The sequence below is a fragment of the Hyperolius riggenbachi genome, chromosome 12 (genome assembly GCF_040937935.1).
Source record: "Hyperolius riggenbachi isolate aHypRig1 chromosome 12, aHypRig1.pri, whole genome shotgun sequence".
In the NCBI taxonomy this organism is placed as follows: Eukaryota; Metazoa; Chordata; class Amphibia; order Anura; family Hyperoliidae; genus Hyperolius; species Hyperolius riggenbachi.
This window is the reverse complement of record NC_090657.1, coordinates 54,512,377-54,539,209: the sequence shown is the minus strand read 5'-3', so window position 1 is coordinate 54,539,209 and position 26,833 is coordinate 54,512,377. Positions and strand designations below refer to the sequence as shown.

Here is a 26,833-nt window from a genome sequence, read left to right as displayed (position 1 = left end):
ATAATGTGTTTTGAGGTGTATTTTTACACATACCCATGCTGGGTGGGAGAAATAACTCTGTAAATGGACAATTGTGTGTAAAAAAAAATAAAAAAATTGTCATTTACAGAGATATTTCTCCCACCCAGCATGGGTATGTGTAAAAACACACCCCAAAACACATTATACTACTTCTCCTGAGTACGGCAATACCACATGTGTGGCACTTTTTTGCAGCCTAACTGCGCTAAAGGGGTCCAAAGTCCAATGAGCACCTTTAGGCTTTACAGGGGTGCTTACAATTTAGCACCCCCCAAAATGTCAGGACAGTAAACACACCCCACAAATGACCCCATTTTGGAAAGTAGACCCTTCAAGGTATTCAGAGAGGGGCATGGTGAGTCCGTGGCAGATTTAATTTTTCTTTGTCGCAAGTTAGAAGAAATGGAAACTTTTTTTTTTTTTTTTTGTCACAAAGTGTCATTTTCCGCTTACTTGGGACAAAAAATAATATCTTCTATGAACTCACCATGCCTCTCAGTGAATACTTTGGGATGTCTTCTTTCCAAAATGGGGTCATTTGGGGGGTATTTATACTATCCTGGAATTCTAGCCCCTCGTGAAACATGACAGGGGGTCAGAAAAGTCATAGATGTTTGAAAATGGGAAAATTCACTTTTTGCACCATAGTTTGTAAACGCTATAACTTTTACCCAAACCAATAAATATACGCTGAATGGGTTTTTTTTTTAATCAAAAACATGTTTGTCCACATTTTTCGCGCTGCATGTATACAGAAATTTTACTTTATTTGAAAACTGTCAGCACAGAAAGTTAAAAATCATCATTTTTTTGCCAAAATTCATGTCTTTTTTGCTGAATATAATAAAAAGTAAAAATCGCAGGAGCAATCAAATAGCACCAAAAGAAAGCTTTATTAGTGACAAGAAAAGGAGCCAAAATTCATTTAGGTGGTAGGTTGTATGAGCGAGCAATAAACCGTGAAAGCTGCAGTGGTCTGAATGGAAAAAAAGTGGCCGGTCCTTAAGGGGTAGAAAGCCCTAGGTCCTTAAGTGGTTAAACAATAGCTTTGGTATCTCAATCTCATGACATTGTACAGATATAACTTCTCATCCGGCAGGGCCCTTAGGCAAATGTAGAAATCAAAATCCTTCAATGACATATCATTTGATTAAAATCTCAAAACATTCAACATATAACAGGTTTCCCTCTGTCTAGGTATGTATCAGCTTTTTGACCCGATGTTTGTAAGTTCTAGTCATTTTTCCGAGCAACCAGTACGAAGGAGGCTGAGAATTCTGCAATATTTTTCCAAGTTTCCTCCATTTTTTTGGAACTTTGGAAATCCTCAATGACGTATCCAGCCCCACACACCGACTCTTTCAGGAAATCTTCTGTCACAGAGAGGGCAGAGAACCTCACCTCCCCCACCATATAGTACTCATCTTCCAGTACTCCGGTAAGCACCAGATACCCTCCCGGCTTCAACAGCGTAGTGATGTTATTTAGAGCCAAGACAAATGTTTCCAGATCTTTACAGGCCCCTTCTAAGCACAGGCAGCTGAGAAGACAGTCCGCTTGTGGCAGCACCACCGGATTGGTGGGATTACTCTCCAAAACATCACACTTGAGAACTTGCTTGACGGCTTTTCTCAGACGAGCTTCTTTTTCTTTCCATGTTATTCTGGAAAACAAATAAAAAAAGAAGGCGGACTGCTTAAAGCAATACTGTAATTATTTTCACTGGAGGAAGTTGTAGCTACCATCTCTGCAGTTGCCTTTGATTTGAAGAAGGTAAAGGTAATACAGTACTTAATAGTGGAGGCAGTCGCGTAACTAGGGGGAGAGCAGCCCCTGTGACTGCAGGGGGTCCCAGAGGTGTGGGGAACCCCCAACTACTAACCTTCCTATTCTCTGACACACCAGATAAGGTGTGTCTGTGGCTACACATGATGTGGGTGTGAAGACCTTGATGGCCACATTTGTTTTATGAGCCTTGTAAGATGGGCCCCAGGCTGTGAGGGTCACCGAGAAGAGGCAAAGGAAGGGTTGTGAACATTAAGGAGTCCCATCAAGGTTTACCTCGGGGGGGGGGGGGGGGGGAGCAGGATTTGTAGTTACACTTTTGAGTGGAGTAGAGGGATTAGGGGTTTCCTTCGGTGTGCTGCCAAAAATACGGGAGGGTCTGGTTCCTCACAACTAACTTGGGTAACCAGTGTTAGTAATTTTCAGAATTATGTACATTTATTTTCTTAAACACTATGGACTATTTTGCGTACATTAAAGTGCACCAGAATTTAGGTTCACCTTTAGAAAAAAAATAGCTGTGGGTGAGGCTCCTTCTTGAAGACAACTCCACGCATAACTTTTGTTTGCACATCTCCTGCTGTTTTCAGAAGATAAGGTTGTTATGTTTTCTTTGTCTAACCTGTCAATATTTTGTGTGCCCACCATTATTTTTCAGGACTGTTTTAACTCTCTTGAGCATGGAATTTACATGAGCTTCACAGTTTCTCTTTCATGATGAACTCCATGGAAAGCTGGTGGATGTTGGAATTAAAAAAATAATCAGCACTGTGTGCCAATCTCTAACCTGGTTCCACTAGGGACACAGTAAATGTAAGTTTTTTGAACAACAACAAAAAAGCCTGTCAGGCTAAAAAAACAATTGACTTTCAAGGTGCAATGCGCTGAATCAACTAATCAACTTCAATGTCAGTTGCCAATAGTAAGCGCTAAAAACCGTCAGGAGCTGAAAAACACAATAAAAACAAATAGCAGAACGCCATTGCAGAGTATCCAATTTAATGTACAAAAGACACATACATGAGTAACGTACCCTGTATAAGATGGAAGCATGCATATAGTTGAGCCTAAACGTCTGGAATGCTCACCATGGCCAGCGGCGCAGCATGACTCAAAAGTCCCTCCAGGAAACCAGCTGACTCCAAGCTATAACGCCGTCCTATCGACTCACACAGAGGTTACAGGTCACAACGCATTTCGGGGGTTGCCACGGTGAGGTCTAGACTCAACTATACACATGTCTACACCTTATACAGGGTACATTAAATGGGTTACTCTGCCATGGCAGTGTGCTATTTGTTTTTATTGTGGTGGAGATCTTGTGCTCCTCCACCTTCCATTTTAGGATGCTCCACAGATGCTCAATAGGGTTTAGGACTAGAGACATGCTTTGGCCAGCCCAGCACCTTTACTTTTAGTTTCTTTGACAAGGGAGTGGTTGTCTTGAGGGTGTGTTTGAGGTTGTTTTCATGATGGAATACTGCCCTGTGGCCCAGTTACCAAAGTCCCCTCCCTTTGTCATGCTCTGCTTCAGTATGTCCCAGTGCATGTTGGCATTCATGGTTCTCTCAATGAACTGTAGCTCCCAAGTACTGCCAGCATGCATTCAGCCCCAAATTATGAGATTCCCACCACCATGCTTGACTATAGGCAGGACACACTTGTCTTTGTACTCCACACACTTGACACCATCTGAACCAAGTATGTTTATCTTGGTCTCATCAGACCCTAAAGGCCCATACACACGTCGGATTTTTGCGCAACGACAGCCGGGCGGATCGCTGAAAACCAGTCTTATCACCCGAACTATAGTCTGTACACACGCCGGATTTGACGTGCGAACGACGGAACGTTCAAACGACGGGTCGTTCGCAAAAATCTGACGTGTGTATGGGCCTTTAGGCTCACTGATTACTTAACATTGTATTAGTGTCATATCTTTAGGGTTGTCTCATGAAAAGATATAACAACATATTTACAAAAAATATGAGAGATGTAATCATTTTTGCGAGATACTGTGCTGCAAGTACGTTTTTATATAATTAAGAACATGCCATGTATTGTTGGTAATCTTGACAAGAGCTGTTAGGGTGGAGCCACCTCCAGATAACAACATCTTTGATACTTTTCAGTCAGGATTCAGGTAAAGACACAGCACTGAAACGGCATTAGTCCGAGTAATGAATGATCTACTTACTGCAAGGGACAAGGGTGATTGCTCAATTCTGATTCTTCTTGACTTGTCTGCAGTATTTGATACTGTGGATCATGAAATACTAATCCAGCGACTGAAGAATTACTGTAGCTTAAGGGGTACTGTTCTTAGCTGGTTTCAGACCTTCCTATCTGGCAGAACTCAGCAAGTATATCTGGGCACACACTACTCTAATCCAGTGCCACCTGCCTATGGAGTTCCACAGGGTTCTGTACTATCACCATTACTCTTTGCAGTCTACACGCTCCCACAGGGCAAAATAATCCAGAACTATGGCCTAGGATACCATTGTTATGCAGATGACACACAACTGTATCTGTCCTTCAAGCCTGGCACCCAAGACCCATCAGCATCCATAAATGCGTGTCTAGTGGATTTACAAAATTGGATGAACACCAGCTGGCTGAGGCTGAACTCTGACAAAACAGAGGTGTTGGTGGTAGGTGGTCCACACATGATGGATAAAGTTCAAAACGCTCACCACCTCAAACTAGCAATTGGGGGAGATACTGTACAGTATAAAGACTGTGCAAAACCTTGGGGTGATCCTGGATGGAAATCTAAAACTCAGGCTGCAGATATCAGCTGTCGCCAAGTCTTCCATCTAAGAAATATAGCAAAAATCAAACACCTTATCCCAGCTGAAGACCTACCTGCCCTGGTTCATGCATTTGTATCCTCCCGCCTAGACTACTGCAACGCCCTGTTCATCGGATCTACAGATAAGGTTCTGCGCCCCTTACAGCTAGTACAGAATGCTGCAGCCAGACTCCTAGCCAATGCCCCCCGCAGCTCACACATCACCCCAGTACTGCAAACTCTTCACTGGTTGCCAGTAAAATAGAGAATCAATTTTAAGATCTGCCTGCTGACATTCAAGGCTCTAAACCACATGGGACCCAAATACATAGCGGATCTATTGGAACTTTATGCCCCTCCATGCACCCTCCGCTATGCCAACAAGATGAAGCTGGTTATTCCCAGGAGGATACACTTAACATTTGCTGCTTGGGCCTTTTCCTATGCAGCCCCTACTCTATGGAAGTCACTTCCACAATCAGTACGAGAGGCTCCTTCTCTGGACAGCTTTTTAAAAAAAGGCTAAAAACTCACCTCTTTTCCCTGGCCTTTGAGACTGCGTAATGCAGGGTCACAGCGCAAAATTATTCACATTACCTCTTTAACCAAGCTCTCCTATTAACTGGTGCAAATGAAGTCATTGATCTATGTTGTAGTGTGAGTTGTTGTTTTTTTTTTACTTTAAATGCATGAGATCACAAGATGTGGTAGTTTTGGCCACCTACCTGTCCCCTTCCAGTTGGCACACATACTTCACCACTGGGCTCCAGTCAAATGCTCCCGGCTGATTGGTCAGCCATGTGTTTAACTCCTCCCGGTTCCTATCAGCAAAATCAGTAAGGATGATATTTTTGAAAGCTTCGCAGGCCGACAGAAGGTTATAGATGGTTGGCCCGGTGCCGATATCGATCAGAGTTTCACCTGTTACTTTACCTGCACACACAGAGTACAAGAAAGAGGAAAGAGATACCTCTGTCAGTTGGCAAAATTAATGCGATTTTAATGTATGTACGCCCCACCTGCCATTTAGTAGCAATGAAATATTGCACACAAGAAATAAAATTACATTTTCTAACATTCATCGGCTTTGCAGCACTTGCAAACTACTAGTGCTGCAAACGCTTTGCCATTTTAATTAGTCAGCAGACTTGAGGCAGCCAGTATTTAAGTCAGGAGTTGACTGGTCTGAGCACACATCTCTTTTTGTGCAGCATACAGTTGTTTCTTTCCTCCTGGGGGTGTTGTGGTGGTGGTGTTGTGGTGGTGGTGGTGGGGTGCGGATGGGCTCGCCCAGCGGTGGCAGCGTCTGGGGGGCTTGTCTGTGCCCTGCCTCCCTCCCCCTTCGCCCCACTGTCGGTGTGTTTTCTCCCAAGACATGCAATTTGCACCACAGGTAAGTAAATTTGCAAGGTAGGGAATCTATCCTTTGGGGGAGGGGGGGGGCTGCATGGGTGGTCCCCTCCTGGGCACTGGCCATGTCTGGGGGGGGGGGGGTGTACCGGCCATGTGTTCTCGCTCCTGGGCAATGGATTCCTTGTGGGGGTGTCTGCGCTGCCCTTCATTTCTTGGAGGTACAAGGAGGCCTACACGCGGCACCCCTGTTGAGATGCAATGTATATTGTGTGGGACAACTCCTGCAGGAAGCGCAGGTGGATAGCTTAGATCCTGCATATTCTGGTGGGCGAATGCAATATGCAAACACTTTGCCATTTTAATTAGTCAGCAGACTTGAGGCAGCCAGTATTTAAGTCAGGAGTTGACTGGTCTGAGCACACATCTCTTTTTCTTGTGCAGCAAACCACTAGTTAAATTAGCAGTTAAAAGGTTAAAGGAATACTATTGATTGAAACGACTTTTTTTTTAATACTCTATATTAGTGTACACATTACCACTAGTGCTAGGGGCACTTTATTTATTCACCCAGGTCTCTCTCTCGCTATCCCTGCTTAAAAATTCATTTCTCACACAGCTCATAGTAGTTTGGGTCACCCTGAGCTACTTGGTTGCTCTGTCACACAGCTCACAAATATATTTCACTGTGTCACTCACAGCATGCAGGAGACATGAGGAGAAATAGGCTGATCTGAGGTGGTAACAGGTAACTAAATGAGCTGTAATATTGCTGGAATAAAACTAGTTATAACACTAGTCTGTGTTTACACTCAGACTGCTTGCCTGGCTGCCTGCTTGTGGTGATTCACTCCAGGCTGCATCCACTTTACAAGCTGCTGAGAAGGGCAGACCACTGTCTACAATTAGCATTATTAGTATCTGTATCAGTCAAGAGAAGCAAAGATAATAAACACACATTGCTAGAATCTTTAACCCCTTACCACCATATCAATAAGATTCTTTCAGCAAGGTGATAATTAAACTATAAACTGAGGAGTTGATAGCAACTCCCCTGTGCAGAGACATGGTTTAGCCCTCTGGGAGCAGTCAGTATTTAGATACATTTTGTATCCAACACCAGGGGTCTAGTCCTGGGAAAAGAAGTGAGTGGACTCACCTCAAAAAACACTGCGCCGCGCGAAGCACCAAAAAATGGGCGTGGTCAAGCATAATGTGGGCATGGTCACGGGTGGGGCCAAATATACATGACCTTAGCAGTGATGTAAAAGGTCTGCCGGGAAAGTTTGAGCTCTGCCGTAGTGTATCCCCCCAAAATAGATGCAATCTGACAGCATTTCACCAAAAAGACACATAATCTGGTAGAAATTCCTCCAAAATACAGATAATATGGCAGTGGTTCCCCCAAAATAGACAATGTGGCAGCAGCAGTTTCCCCAACATACACATAATTTGGAAGCAGTTCCCCAAAATACGCGAAACCTGGCAGCGGATCACCGAAATACTCGTAACACCCAACATACATATAATCTGGCAGCAGTGGTCCCCCAAACATACATAATCTGGCAGCTGTTCCCCAAAATACGCGTAATCTGGCAGTAGACGTTCCCCTAACATACATAATCTGGCAGCTGTTCCCCAAAATACATAACAGCGGTTCCACAAAAATGCAGATAATCTGACAGCAGTTCCCCCAAAATAGGTACCCCCAGAATAGGTAGCCAGGTCTATAGGTGTCCCCAGTATATGTAGCCAGAGGTATATGTCCCCAGTATATGTAGCCAGGGGTATACGTGCCCAGTATATGTAGCCAGGGGTATACGTGCCCAGTATAAGTAGTCAGGGGTATATGTCCCAGTATATGTAGTCAGGGGTATATGTCCCAGTATATGTAGCCAGGGGTATATGTGCCCAGTATATGTAGCCAGGGATATGTGTCCCCAGTATATGTAGCCAGGGATATGTGTCCCCAGTATATGTAGCCAGGGATATGTGTCCCCAGTATATGTAGCCAGGGATATGTGTCCCCAGTATATGTAGCCAGGGATGTATGTGTCCCCAGTATATGTAGCCAGGGGTGTATGTGCCCCCAGTATATGTAGCCAGGGGTGTATGTGCCCCAGTATATGTAGCCAGGGGTATATGTGCCCCAGTATATGTAGCCAGGGGTATATGTGCCCCAGTATATGTAGCCAGGGGTATATGTGCCCCAGTATATGTAGCCAGGGGTATATGTGCCCCAGTATATGTAGCCAGGGGTATATGTGCCCCAGTATATGTAGCCAGGGGTATATGTGCCCCAGTATATGTAGCCAGGGGTATATGTGCCCCAGTATATGTAGCCAGGGGTATATGTGCCCCAGTATATGTAGCCAGGGGTATATGTGCCCCAGTATATGTAGCCAGGGGTATATGTGCCCCAGTATATGTAGCCAGGGGTATATGTGCCCCAGTATATGTAGCCAGGGGTATATGTGCCCCAGTATATGTAGCCAGGGGTATATGTGCCCCAGTATATGTAGCCAGGGGTATATGTGCCCCAGTATATGTAGCCAGGGGTATATGTGCCCCAGTATATGTAGCCAGGGGTATATGTGCCCCAGTATATGTAGCCAGGGGTATATGTGCCCCAGTATATGTAGCCAGGGGTATATGTGCCCCAGTATATGTAGCCAGGGGTATATGTGCCCCAGTATATGTAGCCAGGGGTATATGTGCCCCAGTATATGTAGCCAGGGGTATATGTGCCCCAGTATATGTAGCCAGGGGTATATGTGCCCCAGTATATGTAGCCAGGGGTATATGTGCCCCAGTATATGTAGCCAGGGGTATATGTGCCCCAGTATATGTAGCCAGGGGTATATGTGCCCCAGTATATGTAGCCAGGGGTATATGTGCCCCAGTATATGTAGCCAGGGGTATATGTGCCCCAGTATATGTAGCCAGGGATATATGTGCCCCAGTATATGTAGCCAGGGATGTATGTGTCCCCAGTATATGTAGCCAGGGATGTATGTGTCCCCAGTATATGTAGCCAGGGGTATATGTGCCCCAGTATATGTAGTCAGGGGTATATGTGCCCAGTATATGTAGTCAGGGGTATATGTGCCCAGTATATGTAGTCAGGGGTATATGTGCCCAGTATATGTAGTCAGGGGTATATGTGCCCAGTATATGTAGCCAGGGGTATATGTGCCCAGTATATGTAGTCAGGGGTATATGTGCCCAGTATATGTAGCCAGGGGTATGTGCCCAGTATATGTAGCCAGGGGTATATGTGCCCCAGTATATGTAGCCAGGGGTATATGTGCCCCAGTATATGTAGCCAGGGGTATATGTGCCCCAGTATATGTAGCCAGGGGTATATGTGCCCCCAGTATATGTAGCCAGGGGTATATGTGCCCCCAGTATATGTAGCCAGGGGTATATGTGCCCCCAGTATATGTAGCCAGGGGTATATGTGCCCCCAGTATATGTAGCCAGGGGTATATGTGCCCCCAGTATATATAGCCAGGGGTATATGTGCCCCAGTATATGTAGCCAGGGGTATATGTGCCCCAGTATATGTAGGTAGGGGTATATGTCCCCAGTATATTTAGTCAGAGGGTATATGTCCCCAGAATATGTAATCATGTCCCCCCAGCATGAGGGGAGCAGCGGAGTGGAAGGAGAGCTGTGAGCAGCGGTGGGGGAGGGCGGACGTCTCCCCCCACCTCCCTCACCTTGGGGCTCTCCTTCCCTCGGTCTCCCCTCTAGAAGTAATGTGCGGGCAGCCGGCAGCCGGCGGGACTTACCTCTCCTCATTGTCGGTACACCGGATCTGCGTGCCGCAAGTCTGGTCTGGACCAGACCAGAGCAGCAGCACGCAGATCCGGCGCCGGAACGAGGAGAGGTAAGTCCCGCCCGCTGCCGGCTGCCCGCACATTACTTCTAGAGGGGAGACCGAGGGAAGGAGAGCCCCAAGGTGAGGGAGGTGGGGGGAGATGTCCGCCCTCCCCCACCGCTGCTCACAGCTCTCCTTCCACTCCGCTGCTCCCCTCCACAAATGCCAGGGGGGACGGCGTCCACCCTCGGGAAATAGTAAGTGGACGCCGTCCCCCTGCATCCACGCCCCACTCGACCCCTGTCCAACACTGACACCAAAACTGACGGAGGATTTTACAGCTGAGAGGAACAGCTGTGTGAGGAATCAAATTGCTCCTAGTACTTGTCCTAATGTGTGCTACAACATACAGCATTTAAAAATAAATGCATACATCGATAGTATTCCTTTAAGAGAAAAAAAATGGATAAAAAAATCAATCTAAAGAAGAGCTTTAAAAATAACAGGAAGACTTTCATTATTTAACAGGAATCAGAAGCCCGTTTTGGTTTTAGTTCTGTTAAATGCTAATAGAGTGTGATTTGATCTAAAATTTTCACTTCTAATCTGAAACGTAGAGCAAAGTGACTTAAGAATACTTTGGAACTAGAAGCAAAAGGCCTAACTAAACGGTTAACTATACGGAAGCAGACTCTGCAGCTGCATGGGGTCCAGCCAGGGTTGTTGCGGCCCCAACCTTCTCTTGTCCTTTCCATTACTTTCCTTAGTTACGCATGTTGCTTATATAGCAACGCGCATAACTTTAAATGTGGGTGGTCCTGTGAAGTATCGGGTACCCCCTCCCTCACCTGGGTCCCCCATCTGCGCTCCTCCTCTAGCTTAAGGTCAGCAGCAGCCACCACTATTAGTAAGAGGTAGTGTTGGGCGAACATCTAGATGTTCGGGTTCGGGCCGAACAGGCCGAACATGGCCGCGATGTTCGGGTGTTCGACCCGAACTCCGAACATAATGGAAGTCAATGGGGACCCGAACTTTTGTGGTTTGTAAAGCCTCCTTGCATGCTACATACCCCAAATTTACAGGGTATGTGCACCTTGGGAGTGGGTACAAGAGGAAAAAAAAATTAGCAAAAAGAGCTTATAGTTTTTGAGAAAATCGATTTTAAAGTTTCAAAGGGAAAACTGTCTTTTAAATGCGGGAAATGTCTGTTTTCTTTGCACAGGTAACATGTTTTTTGTCGGCATGCAGTCATAAATGTAATACATATAAGAGGTTCCAGGAAAAGGGACCGGTAACGCTAACCCAGCAGCAGCACACGTGATGGAACAGGAGGAGGGTGGCGCAGGAGGAGAAGAAGGCCACGCTTTGTGAGACACAACAACCCCGGCCTTGCATGAGGGCAAGAAGCGTGCGGATAGCAGGCTTTGTACCGCCATGCAGTCATAAATGTAATAAAGATAAGTGGTTCAATAAACAGGGACCACGCGGCAACGCTAACCCAGCAGCAGCAGACGTGATGGAACAGGAGCAGGCGCAGGAGGAGAAGGCCACGCTTTGTGAGACACAACAACCCAGGCCTTGCATGAGGGCAAGAAGCGTGCGGATAGCATGCTTTGTACCGCCATGCAGTCATAAATGTAATAAAGATAAGTGGTTCAATAAACAGGGACCACGCGGCAACGCTAACCCAGCAGCAGCAGACGTGATGGAACAGGAGGAGGCGCAGGAGGAGAAGGCCACGCTTTGTGAGACACAACAACCCCGGCCTTGCATGAGGGCAAGAAGCGTGCGGATAGCATGCTTTGTACCGCCATGCAGTCATAAATGTAATAAAGATAAGTGGTTCAATAAACAGGGACCACGCGGCAACGCTAACCCAGCAGCAGCAGACGTGATGGAACAGGAGCAGGCGCAGGAGGAGAAGGCCACGCTTTGTGAGACACAACAACCCAGGCCTTGCATGAGGGCAAGAAGCGTGCGGATAGCATGCTTTGTACCGCCATGCAGTCATAAATGTAATAAAGATAAGTGGTTCAATAAACAGGGACCACGCGGCAACGCTAACCCAGCAGCAGCAGACGTGATGGAACAGGAGGAGGCGCAGGAGGAGAAGGCCACGCTTTGTGAGACACAACAACCCAGGCCTTGCATGAGGGCAAGAAGCGTGCGGATAGCATGCTTTGTACCGCCATGCAGTCATAAATGTAATAAAGATAAGTGGTTCAATAAACAGGGACCACGCGGCAACGCTAACCCAGCAGCAGCAGACGTGATGGAACAGGAGCAGGCGCAGGAGGAGAAGGCCACGCTTTGTGAGACACAACAACCCAGGCCTTGCATGAGGGCAAGAAGCGTGCGGATAGCATGCTTTGTACCGCCATGCAGTCATAAATGTAATAAAGATAAGTGGTTCAATAAACAGGGACCACGCGGCAACGCTAACCCAGCAGCAGCAGACGTGATGGAACAGGAGCAGGCGCAGGAGGAGAAGGCCACGCTTTGTGAGACACAACAACCCAGGCCTTGCATGTGGACAAAAAGCGTGCGGATATAGCAGCAATGCTTTTTGCCGCCATGCAGTCATAAATGTAATACAGATGAGAGGTTCAATAAACAGGGCCCGGAAACGCAACACCATCCCAGATGTTCATTGGTCATGTTACTTGGTTGGGGTCCTGGAGTGTTGCGTAGTCATTTCCAATCCAGGATTGATTCATTTTAATTTGAGTCAGACGGTCTGCATTTTCTGTAGAGAGGCGGATACGCCGATCTGTGACGATGCCTCCGGCAGCACTGAAACAGCGTTCCGACATAACGCTGGCTGCCGGGCAAGCCAGCACCTCTATTGCGTACATTGCCAGTTCGTGCCAGGTGTCTAGCTTCGATACCCAATAGTTGAAGGGTGCAGATGGATGGTTCGACACAGCTACGCCATCTGACATGTAGTCCTTGACCATCTTCTCCAGGCGATCGGTGTTGGAGGTGGATCTGCACGCTTGCTGTTCAGTGGGCTGCGGCTGCATGGGTGTCAGAAAATTTTCCCACTCCAAGGACACTGCCGATACCATTCCCTTTTGGGTACTAGCTGCGGCTTGCGTTGTTTGCTGCCCTCCTGGTCGTCCTGGGTTTGCGGAAGTCAGTCTGTCTGCGTACAACTGGCTAGAGGAGGGGGAGGATGTCAATCTCCTCTCTAAAGTCTCCACAAGGGCCTGCTGGTATTCTTCCATTTTGACCTGTCTGACTCTTTCTTCAAGCAGTTTTGGAACATTGTGTTTGTACCGTGGATCCAGAAGGGTATAAACCCAGTAATTGGTGTTGTCCAGAATGCGCACAATGCGTGGGTCACGTTCAATGCAGTCTAGCATGAATTGAGCCATGTGTGCCAGAGTCCTACCAGAATCCTCATCATCCTCTTGTGAGCGTTGTGATAGTTGTTGTGATGCATCATAGTCGTCACCTTCCTCCTGGTCTGCTTCTGCTGACCATTCGCGTTGAATTGTGGAAGTCCAACGTGCACCGCTCTGGCCCTCGTCAGTGGTGGCATGAAATTCCTGCTCCAACTCCAGCTGTTCCTCCTCCTCTTCTTCGTCATAGCTGCTGGGGCCAGCGTTCCCTGAGGCGGATGGCCTGATGTTGGTACCATCACGCTGATCGTTTTCTCCTTCAGATTCCCCCAGTTGCATCATGACAGCTGTTTCCTTGATTTTTAACATCGACCTCTTCAGTAAACACAGCAGTGGTATGGTAATGCTGACTGAAGAGTTGTCACTGCTCACAAGCAACGTGGATTGCTCAAAATTTTGGAGGACTTGGCAGAGGTCCAACATGTTGGCCCAATCGGATCCACAGAAGCTTGGCAGCTGGCCGGATGCGCCTCGGTACTGCGCCGTCATGTACTGGACCACTGCACTCTTCTGCTCGCAAAAGCGGGCTAGCATGTGCAGCGTAGAATTCCAGCGCGTAGGGACATCACACAGCAAGCGATGGTGGGGGAGATTGAAGCGCTCCTGCATCTTGGCGAGTGCCCCCGAAGCAGTACTGGAATTTCTACAATGTTTGGACACTCGACGCACCTTCAACAGCAGATCGGGCACGCCTGGGTATGTCCTCAGGAACCGCTGAACTACTAGGTTCATCACGTGCGCCAGGCAAGGGATGTGTGTCAGCTTAGCCAACCTTAAAGCGCGAATGAGATTACTCCCATTATCACACACAACCATGCCCGGTTTCAGGTCCAGCGGTGCCAGCCACAAATCCGTCTGTTCCTTTATTCCCCTCCAAATTTCCTCCCCTGTGTGCTGCTTATCCCCAAGGCAGATTAGCTTCAGCAACGCTTGCTGACGCATGCCAACAGCTGTGCTGCACTGCTTCCACGATCCTACTGCTGCTGGGTTAGCGTTTCCGGATGAGGTACAGCTTTGAGATGCGTTGGAGGAGAAGGAGTCAGAGAGGTAGGTGCTGCTGTTATCCAGTGGGAGGGACGGCGGTGCAGCTGTTTGTGGCGTGGGCAACACCCGTGCCGTAGCAGGTGAGGAATCGCTGCCAGGCTCCACAAGGTTCACCCAGTGCGCGGTAAGGGAGATGTATCGACCCTGGCCGAACGCACTCGTCCAGGTGTCAGTGGTGAGGTGAACCTTGCAGGCAACGGCATTCTTCAAGCTTCGGGTTATTTTGCTGACCACGTGCTCATGCAACTCAGGCACTGCAGAGCGTGCAAAGTGGTAGCGGCTGGGAACCACGTAACGTGGGATGGCCACTGACATCATGCCCTTGAAGCTGTTTGTCTCCACCAATCGATATGGCAGCATTTCGCAGGCCAGAAGCTTGGCTATGCTGGCTGTTACTGCCACGGCCCGGGGGTCATTTGCTGGCAATTTCCTCTTGCGCTCAAACATCTCCGACACAGACAACTGAACCGTAGCGCTGCACACGGAAGGGCTGTTGGTTGTTGTGTTTGATGAACACTGGGAGACCTCAAGAGCACTACTCCGGAAAGTGACAGTGTCAGCGTCGTCTGATGTTTGTGAATGTTGTGAACCACGCAATGGCTGGGCTACTGCTGCTGCTGCTGAGGCGGGTCTGGTGGTGAGTCTGGTGAACCCAAGGGAGGCAGTGTTGTTTCTGGTACCCTGTCCTGACGCGTTTGCCCAAAGAGTGGGATGTTTGGATAGCATGTGACGGCTCATGCTGGTGGTGGAGAGGTTGTTAATATTTTTCCCCCTGCTCAGGCGGGTCTTGCACACCTTGCAAATCGCCATGGTAACATCCTCAGTGCAGTCTTCAAAGAAAGCCCAGACTTTGGAGCACCTGCCTCCTTGCTGGCGATTTCTGTTTGCTCCTCTTTTGCCTCTCACTTGAACTTCCACGCTTGTGGTGCCTGAAATTGCGCGCCGCCTACCTTGTGGCACAAGGCGAACTCGTGCAGCAGTGTGTTCTTCAACAGACTCATCTGTGCTGCTGCTACGACGGCGATGTTCTCGTTCACAAACAAAATCTGGGTCTCTGTCCACATTGTCCATACCCTCCTCTTCCATCTCCTCAAACTCGTCATATGTCATTGTGGGCCACCGCCGTGGAGTAGAGCTCCCCACAACAACCTCTGCGCAGCACACTCCAACGTCGTCTTCCAGATCTTGTCGGCCGACCTCCTGCAATTGCAACCCCTCCTGCCCAAATTGCTCTGGGATTTGGGTTTCCGAGTCCTCTTCGGACTCGCCTTGTATTTCAGTGCGCGGTGCATTTCCCACAGTTAACGGTTGTGAATCCAGGCACAACATTTCTGGCTGTTCCTCCATTGACCTTTGAAAGGTGGAAGTTTGTTGGGCTGGGAATAGCTCCTGCGAATACCCCATTGTGTCCTGAGGTAATTCATCGGACTGGTTATCTGGCAGTTGTGTGCGTGGTGTCGCTGCCGGTTGTGTCAGCTTTGTGCCCACTGGCTCCTTGTAACTGGCTGAGGACTCGGACCTCGTGCGTGATGTGCTGGTGCTGCTTAACCCACTGCTGGACGCTTGAGAGGTCATCCAAGTAATTATCTGGTCCTGTTCTTTTGGATTTGTGAGGGTTGTTGTCCTGGACAACATGGGCGGTATTGAGTGGGTTTTCTTGGGTGCTCCCCTGTGGCCTGTACGTGAACCGTCAGGGGAAACACCTCTTCCCTTGCCCCTCCCTCTTTCACCGGATTTCTTCCTCATTTCACTTATCCTTACAGTACACGCTGACTGGCAGCAGTACAGTGGCAGTACAGAAATGCTATACAGTACCACTATTCCCAGCAGCGACACAGAGCACAATGCTATACAGTGACGGGTGAGCGGTGTACCACTATTCCCAGCAGCGACACAGAGCACAATGCTATACAGTGACGGGTGAGCGGTGTACCACTATTCCCAGCAGCGACACAGAGCACAATGCTATACAGTGGCGAACGAGCGGTGTACCACTATTCCCAGCAGACACAGAACAGTACACAGAATGCTATATAGTGTGGCTGAACGAGCGGTGTACCACTATTCCCAGCAGACACAGAACAGTACACAGAATGCTATATAGTGTGGCTGAACGAGCGGTGTACTACTGTTCCCAGCAGACACAGAACAGTACACAGAATGCTATATAGTGTGGCTGAACGAGCGGTGTACTACTGTTCCCAGCAGACACAGAACAGTACACAGAATGCTATATAGTGTGGCTGAACGAGCGGTGTACTACTGTTCCCAGCAGACACAGAACAGTACACAGAATGCTATATAGTGTGGCTGAACGAGCGGTGTACCACTGTTCCCAGCAGACACAGAACAGTACACAGAATGCTATATAGTGTGGCTGAACGAGCGGTGTACCACTGTTCCCAGCAGACACAGAACAGTACACAGAATGCTATATAGTGTGGCTGAACGAGCGGTGTACCACTATTCCCAGCAGACACAGAACAGTACACAGAATGCTATATAGTGTGGCTGAACGAGCGGTGTACTACTGTTCCCAGCAGACACAGAACAGTACACAGAATGCTATATAGTGTGGCTGAACGAGCGGTGTACCACTATTCCCAGCAGACACAGAACAGTACACAGAATGCTATATAGTGTGGCTGAACGAGCGGTGTACTACTGTTCCCAGCAGACACAGAACAGTACACAGAATGCTATATAGTGTGGCTGAACGAGCGGTGTACTACTGTTCCCAGCAGACACAGAACAGTACACAGAATGCTATATAGTGTGGCTGAACGAGCGGTGTACTACTGTTCCCAGCAGACACAGAACAGTACACAGAATGCTATATAGTGTGGCTGAACGAGCGGTGTACTACTGTTCCCAGCAGACACAGAACAGTACACAGAATGCTATATAGTGTGGCTGAACGAGCGGTGTACTACTGTTCCCAGCAGACACAGAACAGTACACAGAATGCTATATAGTGTGGCTGAACGAGCGGTGTACCACTGTTCCCAGCAGACACAGAACAGTACACAGAATGCTATATAGTGTGGCTGAACGAGCGGTGTACCACTGTTCCCAGCAGACACAGAACAGTACACAGAATGCTATATAGTGTGGCTGAACGAGCGGTGTACCACTATTCCCAGCAGACACAGAACAGTACACAGAATGCTATATAGTGTGGCTGAACGAGCGGTGTACTACTGTTCCCAGCAGACACAGAACAGTACACAGAATGCTATATAGTGTGGCTGAACGAGCGGTGTACCACTATTCCCAGCAGACACAGAACAGTACACAGAATGCTATATAGTGTGGCTGAACGAGCGGTGTACTACTGTTCCCAGCAGACACAGAACAGTACACAGAATGCTATATAGTGTGGCTGAACGAGCGGTGTACTACTGTTCCCAGCAGACACAGAACAGTACACAGAATGCTATATAGTGTGGCTGAACGAGCGGTGTACTACTGTTCCCAGCAGACACAGAACAGTACACAGAATGCTATATAGTGTGGCTGAACGAGCGGTGTACTACTGTTCCCAGCAGACACAGAACAGTACACAGAATGCTATATAGTGTGGCTGAACGAGCGGTGTACTACTGTTCCCAGCAGACACAGAACAGTACACAGAATGCTATATAGTGTGGCTGAACGAGCGGTGTACCACTGTTCCCAGCAGACACAGAACAGTACACAGAATGCTATATAGTGTGGCTGAACGAGCGGTGTACCACTGTTCCCAGCAGACACAGAACAGTACACAGAATGCTATATAGTGTGGCTGAACGAGCGGTGTACTACTGTTCCCAGCAGTGACACACAATGACTGGGGGGGACCCTGGCTAGCGTGGCTGGAGCGCGAACTACCCTGCCTGCCTACCCAAAGCTAAACCCACAGACAAATGGCGGAGATATGACGTGGTTCGGGTATTTATTTACCCGAACCACGTGACAGTTCGGCCAATCAGAGCGCGTTCGGGTCCGAACCACGTGACCCGTTCGGCCAATCACAGCGCTAGCCGAACGTTCGGGGAACGTTCGGCCATGCGCTCTTAGTTCGGCCATATGGCCGAACGGTTTGGCCGAGCACCGTCAGGTGTTCGGCCGAACTCGAACATCACCCGAACAGGGTGATGTTCTGCAGAACCCGAACAGTGGCGAACACTGTTCGCCCAACACTAGTAAGAGGCAGTGGACGGGGATGACTCACCTCTTCCGTGTTCCAGCTTGCGTTCCACTGTCGTCACTTCCTGCAATGCCGTCCACTTACAATACAGTGGGCGGCATTGCAGGAAGTGACGACAGTGGAACGCATGCTGGAACGCTATGCAGGAGAACAGAGGCGCCAAAAGGATAAAAGGAAGCTAAATGAGCTTAAAAACCAAATTCTTGGTAAATAGAGGAGGTAGTGGTGGACTTACCTCCTCCAAGTAGACACACAACGACTGTAGTAAACACAGTCAATATATTTTATTTATGAACTCCAAATATGCAACGCGTTTCGCAGGTTTGATCCCGCTTCATCAGGCAATAACAACGGAGCAATAGCATATGTGGTCAGTAGAAGAGCCAGGCACCTCTGTTCTCGTTGCATGCTGGAACGCGGAAGAGGTGAGTCATCCCCGCCTGCTGCCTCTTACTAATAGCGGCGGGTGTTGTTGAGCTTAAAGGGACACTTAAGTCAAACAAAAAAAATGAGTTTTACTCACCTAGGGCTTCCAATAGCCCCCTGCAGCTGTCCGGTGCCCTCGCCGTCTCCCTCCGCTCCTCCTGGCCCCGCCGGCAGCCACTTCCTGCTTCGGTGACAGGAGCTGACAGGTTGGGGACGCGAATGATTCTTCGCGTTCCCAGACACATTAGCACCCTCTATGCTGCTATATGGTATATGATATATGCTATAGCAGCATAGATGGCGCTATTGTGGCCGGGAACGCGAAGAATCACTCGCGTCCCCAGCCTGTCAGCTCCTGTCACCGAAACAGGAAGTGGCTGCCGGCGGGGCCAGGAGGATTGGAGGGAGATGGCGAGGGCACCGGATAGCTGCAGGGGGCTATTGGAAGCCCCAGGTGAGTAAAACTCATTTTTTTTGTTTGACTTAAGTGTCCCTTTAAGCTGGAAGGGGAGCGCACATGGGGGACCCAGGTAAAGGAGGGGGGGGGTCCTGCTGAGCTTAAACTGGAGGGGGAGCGCACATGGGGGACCCAGGTGAGGAAGAGGGGCTCCTGCTGAGCTTAAGCTGCAGGGGGAGCGCACATGGGGGTCCCAGGTGAGGGAGGGGGGGTTCTGCTGAGTTTAATCTGGAGGGGGAGGGCACATGGGGGACCCAGGTGAGGGAGGGAGGGGTCCTGCTGAGCTTAAGCTGGAGAGTGAGCGCACATGGGGGACCCAGGTGTGGGGGGGTCCGACCCCCCTCCCCGCCGCTGTGCCCAATATCCCCCTTCCTGCCCGCTACCCCCTTATGCGTATGCTACACCGCGGGTCGGCTACAGTGTTGCCAACTCATCCCTTTAATTACTGACACATCTAACTTATACAGGTTCTGGGGCTACTTGCACATAATCAGTGCCTTAACTGCATCTACCTAGCCACAAAACCTGTATAATTCATATGCGTCAGTAATTAAAGGGGTGAGTTGGCAACACTGGTCGGCTAGTTATTTTTACTATTATCAGATCCCTCCTCTCCTGCCATGCAAATCTCCAGTGATCTTAATTGCAACGAATCAATTAAAGCCTCACATCACAGGAGCCTATAGGCACAGATGTCCTGGCAATCTAAACCTTGCCATTCATGAACCTACAAATCCCGCTGAACTGCACTAAAAGTGTGCTGGCTGGCCCAGCTGTCACTTCTCCCTTGCTTACCTTGCCCATCATAGGTAACTACAGGTGCTCCTTAGTATTAGGTAGCCAGAGGTACCTTCAGTATTAAGTAGCTAGTGGTGCCCCTGACTGAAGGGAGATCTGGTTAGTTGAATGCTGAAAGTCAGGCAAGTAACCTCTCATTTATGCTCTGCTGGGGACTAGGGGAGGTGACTGAGCCGCCTTTCCATCATCAGGCAGCTGATCAATGAGATGCAAATAATTTTGAGTTGAAGCAGGATTATGCCAAATTTGTATGCAAATGTATGCAACTTGAAAATTAACCAATCAGATTGTACCCTAGCAGCATCTGATTGGTTCATTTTCAACCTGCATACAAAATGTGTAGAATGCTCCATCAAATCAAAATTATTTGCATCTCATTGACCATCCCTGTTACTAAATAGCTGTTACTAAAGTTAAAGCATACCTAAGGAGATGTGTCATGAGAGTTAGGGCTCGTTCCCACTGTTGCGACGCGATTTCGGCCGCATTCCGACGCTTGTAAAAACGCATGCGGATGCGTTTCCACATGCGTTTTTACCCGCGATTTCGCATGCGATTTCGCATGGCAGGGTGCCATGCGAAATTAACCATGACACTGCCAGTGCTAAATAAAATTGAAAAAGGTGCGAAATCGCACGCGAAATCGCGGGTAAAAACGCATGTATCAAACGCATGCGTTTTTACTATTAAATACATTAGCGGCGATTCGCACGGATTCCCGACGCAGGCGAAATCGTTGGCTCTTTTGTGCGTTTTTTTCACGCTGAAAAAAACGCACCTCAACAACGCTACAGTGGAAACAGGCCCATCCACTTGTATTACATGTGCGGATCTGCATGCGTTGGACGCATGCAGATTCGCGATAGTGGAAACGAGCCCTAAGAAGAGAATTCATACTTACCTGGGGCTTCTCCCAGCCTCCTGTAGTCCTGTACAACCTACAAACATGAAACTGGTATGAGTGGGTAGTGCTGTAAAAAGCATCTTTTAGGCCCCATTCAGACTTGATTGTTTTGCCGGTTATTTCGGCAAAACGCTCAAGCGCTAGCGCTTTTTAAAGCACTAGTGATTTAATACCCTATGGGACCGTTTTTACTTGGGCGATTTACGTTAATCGCAGGGAAATCAGCTGAAAATAGTGCGTAGCCTGCACCATTTTCAGCCGATTTCCCAGCAATAACGTTTCAGTGCTATAGAAGCGCTAAACGCGATTGCGGGAAAATCGCTGCAGTGTCCAGTGATTTTTCTGCGTGAAATCTCAGAAAAATCACTCCCGCAAAAAGTTTTGCGCTTACAAGTGTCAATAGGGCCTTATAGTTTTTAAAACATTCACAATTTTATAAAGGTCAAAAGTTCACTCAGGCCCCCTACAACATCGCAAAGGCTGAGTGAACTTTTGACCTTTATAAAAACGTGAATATCTCAAAAACGATAAAAGATAGAAAGATGATTTTTGCAGCACAAATGAGTACATGCATAGCACTATCCAAACATACCAGTTTCGTGCCTGTGTGTTGTTGTTTCGGGGCTGGGTGATGGTATTGTTTTGGAAATAATAAGTGCTATTATCTTCAAAACGAAAGCAGCACAAATCTTAATTTTTGCAGCACAAATGGGCACAAACGTAGCACTAACCAAACATGATGGAATTATTATTTGTACTGATTGTCGGGGGCCAGCTTCATGGAGCCCCAATGGAGCAATGCACGAGGAGCATTATGTAGCCAGAGAGTTGAGTGGAGAAAACAATGCCCTCGGCCAGCACTCAGGCGAATCGATCCGCCAGGCTAATATCTGGCCGAGCCACTGTACAGGCTTTAGGCCTCTTTCACATCGGGACGTTGCGTTTGATGCGACGTTAAAGTCGCACAACGTGCCCCCAACGCAGCGCATGTAGGTTATGAAATTGGACGTTATTTTGCACTGCGTTATGGGTCTCTTGGTGCGCCGTTTTTGTCACATACTGATTGAACGAAAACGGCGCATGCGTCACATTTAAAAAAAAAACTAAAAAAACATTACTGAGCATGTGCAAACAGTCCAACGCAGCTAATAACGCTTATAACGCACAGCATGCAGCACTTTCTAAATATTGCTACACGTTACATACAACGCAACGTGTGCACTGTGAATGTCACACAGACTTTGTGTTGCTGTGCGTTAGTCTGCGTTATTACTTTTTATAACGCGTGACTTTAACGTCGCACTGTGAAAGCAGCCTAAGTCAGTGAAAATGTTCCTATTGTGTTGTTTGAGTAATCTATACATTTTTTATCAAGTGTTGCGTAAAAGTAATAGTGACTTTACCTGACGTAAAAATTTCAGCCAAGTGTTTGAGCACAAACCGCAAGTATTCATCTCCCACAGAATGTCCAGAAAAACGATAATAGGTCTTCAGGTAAGCTTTGGGGTCAAAATGCCTCTGATAGTAATCAGCCTCAGTGAAGTCAGACATGGTGGTCACTGTACAGATATTGTTTCTTCTTCAGCCATGGAGTTTGTACTCACAAAAGTTCATTGTTATTTTTCTGCTTGGCACATGGCCTTCGATCTGATGAATCATGGAAGCTGTAAAGTGTCCGTAGATAGGCTGCCAATCAATAGAGAGGCGTGATTTCAACTAGGAATGCAGTTCACTCCGCCTCCCACTGTTATTGCCAGAATTACATTTTATGATCTGGGAGAGAGGGGGGTGAGGAGGAAGGAGACGGCTCTGTACACAGCCTGGTGACTGCTACCAGCTTGCAGGCAAATTTTAATAATGGTTATACTGTCAATTGCCTAAATTTCCATTATAAGTATAAATGCACATTTTTATGACTGCATTTCAATGAAATATAATTATAAATCTTTGCAAGAAACGTGGTTTTATTATGTACAATGTAATGCAGATGTTTGACAGAAGCATGCATAAGACTTGATTTCCAGCATCGATATCTGTCCCATTTGATCGTAATGATCGAATCTGGCAGATATCGATGCCCCAATATGGCTACCCGATTGATCGTGAAAGCATTGATCAGGCTTGCTGGAAAATCTCGGTCACAAGGGCACAATCGGGTGCCCAACAGTAATGGAATTTGATTTCTTGGCAACCAACAGACCCCAGCCAGTCTACCTCAAAGTGTATGTGTTCATTTACTCCCCTGGACCAGTGGTGAGTGTTGCATACTCTCCTGTCTGCTGGCATGAATCCTCCCCTCCTCTGGTGTCTTTTTGAATTGTCTCCCTGAGCATGACCATGTGACTCCACCAGGTGACAATTCAAAAAGACCCCGGACATAGGAGGAGACGAGGAGTCATGTGGGCATGACAGGTGAGCCTGCAACACTCACCATTGTTCCGGGGGAATGAAAGAACACATTGGCTATCATTCATTAAAGTATGTTCTGTAAAAAAAATCTGGGCGGGAAAATACTGCATTCGGTATTTTAGACTTGTGTGCGCCAATTCATAAAAATGTTTACAGTTGCGATAGAAGTTCGGTATTTTCCCGAACTAAGGCTGGCGGTAACATGAGAAGCTGCCTGAGTTGTTACATTTTCTCCCGCAGAGACAGCGTTACAATAAAAGAGGCATCCCCAACTTCCCTTTAGATGTGCATTTTTTGTTATACTGCTTCTGTTTGCCCTGAATCTGTCTATTAGTCTTTCTAAACAATCTATTTAATTGCCACAGCTTAGAAGAACTTCAAGAAATGTTACACATGCAGGCTTTCTGATGTAAAAAAACATATGAAAACAGGTACCCAAGAGGTTAAAAAACACAGCCTGGGGTATTCTGAAAAGCTCAGTTTGTTCTCACTCACAGCTGGAACTGTCCTTAAAATTTGACACTGTAAAAATATCTGATGTGTTGCTTAATACTGCTTTAATTAATAAAAATGTATGTTTGCTGTAATATACCTGTCATATGTCCTTATTTCTGTTACTGCTTTCTAGTGCAGTGTGTGCAGCCATATGCTGGTTGGCAAGTTTAAGGTGGCCATACAGTGGTCGATTTGCCATCAGATCGACCAACAGATAGATCCCTCTCTGATCAAATCTGATCAGAAAGGGATCGTATGGCTGGCTTTACTACAAACAGATTGTGAATCGATTTCAGCATGAAACCGATCACAATCTGTGAAGTTGCCGCTGCCCCCCCCCCCCCCCCCCGCATACATTTCCTGATCCGGCGCGAGTCCCCTGCTCTACGCTGTCGTCTTCTCCGCTGGGTTCTGGAGCAGCTGGCTTCACTTTATGTCCGGGAAGTTTAAACAGTAGAGGGCGCTCTACTGTTTAAACTTCCTCCCAGGACAGGAAGTTAAGTGAAGCCTGCCGGACTCGGAGCCCAGCGGAGAAGAAGACAGCGTAGAGAGTGGGGACTCGCGCCGGCTGCAGCAGGTAATATATTGCCGCTGTATTGCGTCAGTCGTCGGGCATTCAAACGCCGTTATCGACGCACTCCCGCCCCGCCGGTGATCGAGCAAAATCTTCCGCACGGACAGATTGACAGGAATCAACGGGAACGATTGATTTCGGACGGAAATCGGTCACTCTGTTAGTGTTTGCGCAACAATTTCACAGCAGATTCGATCACAGTGATTGAATCTGCTGTATATCGGAGAGAAAATCGTTAGGTGGATGGGCCCCTTTACAGTGCCATCCAGTTGATTTCTACTTCCTCCAGCAGCTCCTTTCTCCAATCACATGCAAATCAGCCTGATTGGCGCAGCTCCGGTCTCTCTATGGGGAGCATCGGGTCTGCGCATGACGCCATGACATCACCGACGTCATGTTCGATCCTCCCCATAGTGAAGACCGGAGCGGTCCGGGGAGGCTGCGCCAATCGCTGGATCCAGGCTGGGTAATGTATCTAGGGGCGATCGGGGGGGGGGGGGGAGGGGATGGAGGGTAATCATCAGTAATCAGGGGATGCCGGCCACCACTGCTAGCTAGCCTAGTGCTAGCTGAAGATATTACAGCTATCTGATCACTTCAAATCATCCAGGGGGACTGTTGGCTGCAAACCCTCCGGCAAGCGTAACGCCCAGGAGGTTAAGAAGCGTTTTTCTAAGCGCTTTTGTTAGTCGATTTGAGCTTTTCTTCCTGTACACAATCAGGAAGTGAACTCTTTGACGTCGAACTGAAAATAACAAATGTACTTTATGAGTAAAAGCACTCACAAAATCGTTTTTACAAACGCTTTTTAGAGCTCTTAGCGATTTTCCTATACCTTGCATTGAAGCACAAACACTAAGGAAATGGTGCAGGAGCCACGTTTTCAATCGGAAAGAAAGCTCATCACTCATGTGAGAACACTCACATTGTAACTTATTCACAAGCTCTTAAAATCGCCAGCGCTAAAAAAAAACGAAAAGCGCTCATAGTGTGAACCAGGGCTTGTTGACACTGCAAGAGCTTTTCTAAGCGCTTTGTGATTTTAAAAGCTCTTGCTAATGTTATCCTATGTGTGTGTGCACACTGGAGCGATTTTGTAAACATCCCTCATTGCATTGCATTGCATTAGCAAGAGTTTTTAGAATCTCTAGCGTGTAAAAAGCTCTGGTAGTGTGAACGGGCCCTAAGTCATCGTTCACAATTATTGTTGTACACTTACTGTTTTGTGTGCGATTTTTCCTACTGTCATTTTTTGTGAATACTAATGAAGTTAATTTACATAAAATTGTATCTAATTAACTTGAAATTTGCGCGTGATTTTTGCAAAACGAATGTGATTTTCCCATTTTTCTATTGACTCCCATTACATACGACTCCACATTGCAGGGAAAAAAATGTAGCACTCCAGCGTGATTTGAAAATGGCATCAGAAAAACTGCACAATAGTTAGTTAGATGCGATGCTATTGGCTTGCATTAGATGTGCGGCAAATAAAAACTCGCAAAGACGCAAACCGCGCGCAAACTCTGTTATGTGTGAATGGCCCCTAATTCTTTTTGAACGCCTCTGCTGAGTTCTAAGCAGATTCTGAAGTTACAGGAAATGGTAACAGAGACTCTTTGAGTACCGATTTGCCAGAGGTCTCATGTGTAGGGTGGAAACCGCATGCGTTTTTATGCTAGTGTGTTTTTGCATTTTCCAGTGCATTTGCATTTTTTTTTTTTGGTCATTGTGCGATTTGTCCCATTTGAGTCAGGGGTCACACTTGTGAAAATCGCGTTTGTTTTTCCGCAACAAAAAAACTGCATGCGGAAACACACACTTATTTTCTGTAGACCTACTGAGATTTCTGGGTGTGGTAGAGGGGGTAAAGAAAAGGACGGGAGGAGACCGGTGGCCCAATCTGTCGCAGTTTCGTAAGACAATGGGTAACCGCAACTGTATAAGTGACAGATATACTCACAAAGGTGGGTTGCAGAAGGCAACCACTCAAGCTTTGCATGTGGGGAAGTACCGTCCCCACTCAGCCTTGTGTCCAGGTATCTGTGGTCGCGGATCCTTAAAAAAGGGTCCAGCTTTTAGGGTGGTAACCCCAGGCTTGGGGTAAGACGCGAATAGGAGGGGGTAGGAGGCACCCAGAGTACTTGTGACATGGTATAGGTCTTATACTCAATGGAATAGGCACTTTTTCGATCTTTGAGTATGTGTATATATCAATTAAAAATAATAATAATAAAATAAAGTAAGGTCCTACCTGAAGAAGTGGACCATCGATATAATAAAATGTAAACTTTATTGGCACTAATGACAACGCGTTTCGCAGTAACCCGCTTCCTCAGGTCGTATACCGTGCCTGAAGG

At 47.5% G+C, this 26,833-nt stretch overlaps 1 protein-coding gene across 1 annotated transcript; it reads right to left on the bottom strand.

The window, feature by feature from the left end:
• Positions 1-895: 895 nt before the first annotated feature.
• On the bottom strand, positions 896-22,695 carry LOC137542202 (nicotinamide N-methyltransferase-like). The gene is made up of 3 exons (XM_068263939.1): positions 22,399-22,695; positions 5,326-5,533; positions 896-1,684 (listed from the first exon to the last, which is right to left on the bottom strand). The coding sequence occupies exons 1-3, from the start codon at positions 22,544-22,546 to the stop codon at positions 1,255-1,257; spliced, it is 786 nt and encodes a 261-aa protein (XP_068120040.1). The 5' UTR covers positions 22,547-22,695; the 3' UTR covers positions 896-1,254.
• Between the last annotated feature and the right edge of the window lie 4,138 nt (positions 22,696-26,833).

Excerpts from the sequence above, each read along its gene's own strand:
- LOC137542202 (XM_068263939.1), bottom strand. The coding sequence starts at position 22,546 with ATGTCTGACTTCACTGAGGCTGATTACTATCAGAGGCATTTTGACCCC. Across the intron at positions 5,534-22,398 it reads GGCTGAAATTTTTACGTCAG|GTAAAGTAACAGGTGAAACT; the intron begins GTAAAGTCACTA and ends CTGTGTGTGCAG. Across the intron at positions 1,685-5,325 it reads TGCCAACTGGAAGGGGACAG|AATAACATGGAAAGAAAAAG; the intron begins GTAGGTGGCCAA and ends TTTGTTTTCCAG.